Source organism: Galeopterus variegatus, unplaced genomic scaffold, assembly GCF_000696425.1.
Source record: "Galeopterus variegatus unplaced genomic scaffold, G_variegatus-3.0.2 Scaffold711, whole genome shotgun sequence".
Taxonomy (NCBI): Eukaryota; Metazoa; Chordata; class Mammalia; order Dermoptera; family Cynocephalidae; genus Galeopterus; species Galeopterus variegatus.
The window spans coordinates 82,252-90,949 of NW_007726822.1; the positions used below are offsets into that span (position 1 = coordinate 82,252).

The following is an 8,698-nucleotide window of genomic DNA, read 5'->3' on the forward strand; positions in this document are numbered from 1 at the left end:
TGTCAGACCACTGCCACTCACAGAGCTGGGCCTGCAGGGGACGCGCAGGCCTCCTCCTAGTGCCATGGAGTCCTTCATCTCTTGGCAAGGTTGCCAGTGGTTGCCATGTGGCCCTCTGTTCCTGGAGCTCTCGGCCACATCTGCCACCCTCCTTCCTGGTGGATCTTAGATCAGGTCACAGGCCAGACAAGCAAGTGTCCCCTGGGGACAGGGGTGGAAGGCCAGGTCATGGGCACAGCCCTGTCACACCTGCTGGCCCCACTGGTACACCTATTCTGGCTGCAAAGCAGCCTCACACATCTGGCCCTTATCAATGCAGACAGAAACGGAGGCTGCTTCCCAGGCTGACGGGGAAGCGGCGGCTGCTGGTCAGGCTCACCAGCCCCGAGGAAGCAAAGACAGTGGGAGACCCTTCTGTCACTCTGTCCCCAGGAAGGTGGTGCCAGTGGCAAGCAGGCTGGAAGGGCAAGATGCAGACCACTCCATTGCCTTCTTGTGCCTGCACGTTGCACCTTTACCACCATTCTCCACCCAGAGCTGTCTAAGGGCAGAATTTCCTCAAGCAACTGTGTGATGCAGGAAGGGATGTCTAAATATTGACAAATATATAACAACCTTAAATCAGTTGCATATCACTGTGTTCCTCAACTGTCTGCCCGTTACCTCTCCCAGAAAGAAATGCCGAGAAAGGAGAAAACTGTCTCCACTCAGAGCCCTGCTGAGCAGGGCTGAGAAGCTATAGACTGGGGCTAATGCTGCCACTGTGACCTAGCCAGCCAGCCCAGATCAGCTGACACTGGCCATCAAATGGAACGAGCACGCTTCCAAATTCTGCAGTGTTCATATTTCATTCCTCACAGGTGCATCGTGAAGGAGTAAACACCCGGAACAGGTGACCCCAGACACAGCCAGCTGCTTCCTGCAGGACACTCAAAACTCAAGTCTGTGTTATCTCCAGCACCTACTGCCCAAAGACACAAGCAGCTCTGCTCCGTGACAGGTCCTGCCCCCCTACACACAATCCACCCACTGGACGGGAACAAACCAGACACCTGCCCAACAGCCCCAAGATGGAAGAAAAGCATGTGCACTTTCACAAAAGTCTGGATCATGTAAGGAAAAGAAAAGCCCCACGAATGTCCCACTGGGTAGATTTCCATTTATCCTGGAAGGCCCAGGTGGCTTCACTGGTCATGGTGGGATGCGTGGAGCTGCCGGGCCTCGCCCTGCAGGACTAATGCCCTTCTCTCGTAGGGTGTGTGGGCCAAGACTGACCTGGAGAAGCTTCTGCTGTGGACCGAAGCGTGTCCCCCTAAAGTTCACGTTGAAGCTCTAAACCCAGTGTGATGGTATCAGCGGTTGGGCCTTTGGGGTGATTAGGTTTAAATGAGGTCATGAGCGTCGACCCCTTGATGAGATCAGTGCCCTTACGAGGAAAGGAAGAGACACCAGAGGATCCCCCTTCCGCCCCCACGACACCCTCTGTAACCCAGGGAGAAACAGACCATGCTGGCACTTTGATCTGACTTCCAGCCTCCAGAACTGTGAGAAATAAATTTCTATTGTTTGCAATGCCCAGTCTATGGGATTTTGTTATGCAGCCAGTGCGGACTTAACGCAGTATTGTAACTTCATGGTTTAATGGATGATTTGAACAATCTTCGTATGTATTAATGAACTTAAAAATATCCTGTAAATAAGAAAAAATTATGGAAATTTTCAAACACACCCACTTCCTAGCTTCAACAACTATCCACATTTTGTCATCCGTTTTGTCTTTTATTAGAATTTTAAAGCAAATCATGGACACCATGTCATTTCCCCATAAATATCAGAATGCATCTTGATTAGGACTTCTTAAAACATAACCACTTCATCCTCTCGTCAAATTCTTCAATACCACCCAATACCCAGCCCATGTTCAGATTTCCATGACTGTCTCAAAAATGACTTCTTACAGTTGGTTTTGCTCAAGTCAGGGTCATGTGCAGCCCCTCGGGCTTTTCTCAATGCCACTGACTACTGGTGGCATGTCCCTGTCTGACCTGGCCAGGTACTTCCTTTTGGTGGGTTCCTCTACTTCCCCCTATTTCCTGTAAACCCATTCTCATTCCATCGTCCCATGTGCGTGTTAGCTGGAATTCTTAAATAAAACAAAACAAACGCAACATTCCTCACCAAATGCTTGGATGACCTGAACTGGGCAGCACAAGTGCTCGGTCCCTTCATCCACTCTCGCAGTAAGGGCCTCCGCCCTCCCAGCTCCATGTGGCAGGGCAGGCAGAGACACCCTATGTATAGGACACAGAGGTCGCCCCTTCCCCCAACACCCCCTGTGGTGAACATGGCTGCCTCCCACTGCTGCGAGACCCAATGTGATTCAACAATTCAAGGGTGTGACCAGCTCCCAAGCTCTGACCGATGGAGCCAGGCGATGGCAGGGGATGCGGGGAGCTCGAGGACTGGGAAAGCTTCTTCCCGGGCTGGTTTTCTGGGCTAAAGAGCAACTGCTCACCGCAGCTCTTCCCGATACTCCAGCAGAGGTGCAGACCACCCATCGGGCACCTCTACACTTCCCCGCGCCCGTGAGTTCTCTGATGCCGCGTGAAGAAGCCGAGGTGGCGGAAGCCTTTCCCACAGCGGTCGCACTCGTAGAACCTCTTTGTTAGGTGCAGCCTCTGGTGGATGCTGAAGCCCTTGGGCCACCGGAAGGCCTTCCCGCATTCGGCGCAGGTATAGGGCTTCTCCCCGCTGTGAATCCGCTGGTGGTGGCTGAGGTTCTCCTTGGTCCGGAAGGCCTTGCCACAGTCGGCACAGTAGAAAGGCCTCTCCCCGGTGTGCACCAGCTGGTGTCGCAGAAGGTTCGACTTCTGTTTGAAGGCTTTCCCGCAGTCGCCACACGAGTAGGGCTTGTGTTCGGTGTGGACTTTGCGGTGCTGTGCGAGGCGGTCTTTCAGGCTGAAGGCCTGTCCACACACCTCACAGCGGAAGGGCTTCTCGCTCGTGTGATTCCTCTGGTGGCGCAGAAGGTTTGAAACCCACCTGAAGGCCTGGCCGCATTCAAAGCACTCGAAGGACTTGGTCCCCGTGTGCACCGTCTGGTGGGCAGCGAGCCGGCTGTGGCAGCTCAGCACCTTCCCGCACGTGCCACAGATGAACGAGTGCCCTTCAGCATGGCACTTCCGGTGCTCTTGGAGGCCCAGCCGGTGCCCACAGTCCTCCCCACACACCTTGCACTGGAAAGCCACGGGCTTAAAGGCTTTCCGTTCTGAAGTGGCTCTAGGAAGCCGCACGCTGTCTGAGTTCAAAGCAAAGCTCTTCCTAAAGCCGACTCCTTCTTTGGCTCTTTCTAGCATGTGAACTTTCTCCTGAGCCCAGGTTGGCTGATCACAGTGTGTCTTGTGGTCAACGGATTTCCTTGCCCCTGTGGAGGAAAACAGACACACGTGCACAGGGTTAGCGGCCACAGACAGGCCAGTCATGCAGCATCAATGCACAAAGCATGAAGAATGCTGTGTGGACAGCGGGTCGGGGCCAAGCAAGCCAGCCCAGACAGCCTTGCACTCACCTGGGCAGGGACCCCTCTGCACCTCCTGAAACTCAGGTCTCTCCCAGTCCTCAATCCATGGCTCATCCCACTGTTCCAGGCGAAAGACAAGGTCTGGTCTGGGGCCACGGAATCCTTCTCAAAAGAGAAAACATGCAGTTTCATTTGTACAGAGGACAGAGTGAAGGCTGGAGCTCAACCAGCTCTGGGTCAGCACAAGGCAAACAGAGAGGCCAGGCCAGCCCTCGGGGTCCCCTGGAACAGAGACGACAGGAAGGAAGATGGGGCTGTCTTCAGGGGAGCCCCAGAGGAACGCCCTTGACCAAACTCAGCATGGGGTGGGCCCCTCCACCCACACAGGCCACAAACTTCCAGCTCCTGAGTCCCCTCAGCTCGGGCTAAAGGCCCAGACACTACTGTGGACCAGACAGTCTCCAGAGGCTGACAGCACAGCCCTTACCCAGCACGGCCAGGCTCCCGAAGTTGTCCAGCATCACGTCCCTGTAGAGGGCCCTCTGGCCAGGGTCCAGACATTCCCACTCTTCCCTTGAGAAGTATATAGCCACGTCCTCAAAGGTCACTGTCTCCTGCCACACAGACAGCTCCAGAGCTGGCCGCTCCTGCACAAGTGAGAGAAGGCTAAGACCCGTGTGACTGGGTAGGAGGGAAAGAAGCCCACAGCTAAGGCACGGGGGAGGCACCTGGTATGGACCGAACATCTGTGTCCCCCACATTCACATGCAGAAGCCCTGACCCCCAGTATGGCTGTATTTGGAGATCGGGCCTCTAAGGAAGCAATCAAGGTTAGATAAGGTCGTAAGGTTGGGGCCCTGATCCAATACGACTGGTGTCACTATAAGAGACACAGAAGAGCTCCCAGCCCTCTCCCCACACATGCATGAGGACACAGTGCAAAGGTGGCCGTCTACAAGCAAGGAAGCAGGGCCCCCAGCACCTCGATCGTGGACTTTCAGCCTTCACAGCTGAGACAATAAATGCCTGTTGTTAGCCACCCGGTCTATGGCATTCTGTTACAGCAGCTCTCATGCACTGATAGCATCTGAGAAAATCAAGTGATTTTCCAAGTCTTCTATGACATCTACTATGCTCTGAATGTAAACAAATCAAGTTTTCTTTTCTTTTTTCCTTCCCCATAAAAGAGAGATCACAAAAGAATAGGCACAGGCACAAAGCCTCAGGAGCTACAACTGCAGACCCTTCCCCGTGTGTGGGCAGGGGCCCTGGCAGCCTGCAGGGCAGAGAGAAGGCCATACTCAGCAACGGGCTCACCTGGGACTCATCCATGGAAACAGCAGTGGCAGCCCCCTCTGGGGAAATGCAGGTGCCAAGAAGCAGCTGATCTTGGGAGACAAAGAAGGGTGAGGGGTGAATGGGAGCAGTTGGCCTGGGAGTGCCCATCTGACCCCAAGAGCCCCCAAACTACTCAGGAAACTGACGGGAATCTGGGAAACACCAGGGAGGACCTTGCACGCAGGGTCTGCTCTGTAAGCTACTGAAACCCACCAGACATATCGCTCCCTTCCTCTACCGTATGATGCAGGTGATGCCTTCCCCTGCATTATGAGGCAACAAGAAGGCCCTGGGCAGGTGTGGCCTCTCAGCCTCCAAACTATAATATATTTCTGTTCTTTATAAATTACCCAGTCTCAGGTATCCTGTTACAGCAGCACAAATGGATTGAGACAGGTTCCGCCCCAGGAGCCAGGCCCAGAATGGCCAATTCCCATAAAGCTGCACATATGAAATGTTCTCAGGTGCCTTCCCACAGCAAGACCTTTCCCCACGTCAGTCTTCCTCCAAGTCAAAAATGGCACAGCTCCAGGAAATCCCATTAACCTTTGCTGAGTTTCGGTAATGAGCCACAGCTCCCCTAAGCTGCACAGCTGGGGTTGGCTGAGATCCAGCCTCTGCCCCCGGCCCATTGAGAATCACCCTCCTCTAAATCCCGAAGCTCTCCTGCTACAGAGGGTGTCTATTCTTTCCCGAGTAAAGCTCCTAAGATGCCTGAGAAAGACCCACCAGCTGTAGGCGGATGGTCCCTGCCTAGTTACCGACATGAGAGCATGAAGAAAGGAGAGCTCACTACAGATCCTACAGATGTTAAAAGTATCACAGAAGCCCATCATGAGCAACTTTATGCCAACAAGTTCAGCAACTTAGATGAAATGGACAAATTTCCTGAAAAACTCAATATCATGAAGCTGAAAAAAAAGAAAAGCCACACAGCCTATATCTGTTAAGTTAATTAAAACTGTAACTAAAAACCTTCCAACAGGAAAATATCAGACCCAGCTGGCTTCACTGGTGAACTCTACCAATCCCTTAAATAAGAACAGTACTTAATCATAGAAGCCTTCACAGAAAACAGTGAAGAGCAAAGTCTTTCCAATTTGTTTTAATAGGCAGCAAAACCTGGTAAAGACATCACAAGAATAGAAAATTATCAGCCAATCTCTCTCACAAACACAGCCACAGAAATTCCTAACAAAATACTAGGAAGCCAAATCCAGCAATTTATAAGAATTCTATGTCATGACCAAGTGGATTTATCCCAAGCCCACAAAATTGATTTGATCCTCATTATTAATGCTGGAGCTGCGAGGTCAGGAGGTGCCAGCGCGGTGCACAGGTCCGGCCCTCCCACACAGCCGCGTACTGTCTCCCTTCACCTCCACCCACCTCCTCTGACACTCACTGGAAGTTATGTCTAACTGCTAAAGGTTTTCATAAAGATGTTTTCCAATTTGAATTTTTTTTCACCTTTTCAAGAGCATGGCATCAACTTTAATCACAATGACTTCCCTAACTTTTCCTAAGTCATTTGAAAATGAATCAACATAATTAACCCCATTAACAGAATAAAGGAAAAAACATATAAAACTATGTGATGGTCTCAACAGATGCAGAAAAGAGGCTGCCCATTAGCTCAGTTGGTTAGAGCATGGCCCTGTAACAACAAGGTCAAGGGTTTGGGTCCCTGTACTGGCCAGCCACCAAAAAACAAACAAAACAAATAGATGCAGAAAAGGCATGTGTTAAAATTCAACACCCAATCCCAATAAAAACTCTCAGCAAACAGGGACAGAACTTCCTCAACAAACGTGCAGCCAGCATCCTACTTAGTGGTCCAGTACTGTACTGAACTCTCCCCCCCGGAACAGGGCCAGTGCCAGGAGGCAAAGAAATCGAGCCATGAAGATGAGAAAGAAGTAAAACGGTCACTATCCAAGGATGACACAATGTGCTTGCATTGGTCCGTTTTCTGTAGCTTATAACAATACCTGAAACTGGGTAATTTATAAGAAAACTAAATTTATTTCTTACAGGTTGTTTTTTTTTTTTTTTAAGATGACTGGTAAGGGGATCTCAACCCTTGACTTAGTGTTGTCAGCACCACGCTCAGCCAGTGAGCAAACTGGCCATCTCTATATGGGATCCAAACCCGTGGCCTTGGTGTTATCAGCACCTCACTCTCCCGAGTGAGCCACGGGCCGGCCCGATTTCTTACAGTTTTGAAGGCTGGGAAGTCAATGGTCACAGGGACGCATATGGGGAGGGCATTCTCGGTGGGAATTCTCTAGAGTCCCTTGGCAGTGCGGGGTATCACATGGCGAGGACAGCATGAGCGAGAGAGCTAACGTGCTCACTGGCCCTCCTGATAAAGCCATCAGCACCACTTCCTGATAATCCACTAAACCACTGACTCCATGAATGGATTAATCTATTCACTAGGGCACAGTCCTCATGATCCAATCACCTCTTAAGGCCTCACCTTTCAAATACCAAAATCGGATTTCACACCCTCTTAACACTGTACAATGGGGATAAAGTTTCCCACACATGAACTTTTGAGGGACTCAATTCACAGCAATGCTGGTAGGAAAATCCTAAGGAATCCCCAAAGAAACAAAAACTAGAGCTAATAAGTGAAGTAAGGTCACAGATTATAAAAATCAACTATATCTCTACTAGAAATGAATAATGGGAAAATGAAATAACGTTAAAAGTAACACTTAAAATAACATCAAAAAATCAAATATTGGGCTGGCTGGGTTAGGTCACTTGGGAGAGTGTGTGCTGTTAAGACCAAGGTCAGGGGTTCAGATCCCCCTACCAGCCAGGTGCCAAAAAAAAAGAAATCAAATACCTAGGAATACATTTAAAAGATATGCAGGTACTCTACTCTCAAAGCTATCTGTAAAAACACTGCTGAGCAAAACTGAAGACGAAAATAAATTGAGAGATGTGCATGTTTTGTGGACACTAAGTTTTCAGTTCTCCCTAAACCGATCTACAGATTCAACACAACTCCAAGCAAAATCACAGCAAGCTTTTTGTAGAAATGAATAGGCTGATTATAAAACTTACATGGAAATGCAAAGAACCTCGAATAACCAGTCTTGAAGAACAAAGTTGGAAGATGTACACTACCTGATTCTAAGACTACCTGTGAAGCCACAATAATTAAGACAGTACAGTACTGGCATAAAGACAGACACACATGAAGGGAACAGACCCACATACACAGTCAAGTGTCTTGTGACAGAGGCACCAATGCAAATCAAAGGGTAAAGGAATGTTTCTTAGGGCCGGCCCGTGGCTCACTTGGGAGAGCGTGGTGCTGACACCACCAACTCAAGGGTTAAGATCCCCTTACCAGTCATTTTTCAAAAAAAGAAAAAAATGTTTCTTTTTCAATTAATGGTGCCGAAACAACAGGGGAAAAATTAACCTTGAGCCCTGTCCTCACACCATACCCAAATGTAAAAGCCGAAACTAAAAGTTTCTAGAAGAAAACCACCAGACAACAGCTTCATACCCTGGGCTAGGCAAAGATTTCTTTCAAGGGACCCAAAGCACTAACCTTAAACAGAATTATAAATTGGGCTTCATCAAAAGACAGCTAAGAAAGTGCAGAGCCGCAGACAGTGTCCTCAGTCCCTGTGCCGTGGCTGACACGGGGCTCGCATCCGGAGTCGCCGCACGAGCAACAGCGACAATGGAGCTGATCACCGGCCAAGCGTCTGGCCCGACGCCCCGCCAGCGGAGTGAGCGGTCCGCAGACACGCGGGAGGCCGCGGGGCCGGGTGAGGCGCGCGGCGTCCCGGACGGAAGGCCGCGCTCGGGTCA

General features: G+C 50.4%; 1 protein-coding gene across 1 annotated transcript; it reads right to left on the reverse strand.

The window, feature by feature from the left end:
- Positions 1 to 1,621: 1,621 nt before the first annotated feature.
- On the reverse strand, positions 1,622 to 8,492 carry ZNF707 (zinc finger protein 707). Its single transcript, XM_008571671.1, has 5 exons — positions 8,433 to 8,492; positions 4,838 to 4,903; positions 4,008 to 4,167; positions 3,569 to 3,682; positions 1,622 to 3,424 (listed from the first exon to the last, which is right to left on the reverse strand). The coding sequence occupies exons 2-5, from the start codon at positions 4,850 to 4,852 to the stop codon at positions 2,568 to 2,570; spliced, it is 1,146 nt and encodes a 381-aa protein (XP_008569893.1). The 5' UTR covers positions 4,853 to 4,903; positions 8,433 to 8,492; the 3' UTR covers positions 1,622 to 2,567.
- Between the last annotated feature and the right edge of the window lie 206 nt (positions 8,493 to 8,698).

Bases quoted from the DNA above. Each gene is read 5' to 3' on its own strand.
- ZNF707 (XM_008571671.1), bottom strand. The intron at 3,683-4,007 runs GTAAGGGCTGTG...TCTTTTGAGAAG, and splicing joins CGGGAGCCTGGCCGTGCTGG to GATTCCGTGGCCCCAGACCA. The intron at 3,425-3,568 runs GTGAGTGCAAGG...TTTCCTCCACAG, and splicing joins GCAGAGGGGTCCCTGCCCAG to GGGCAAGGAAATCCGTTGAC.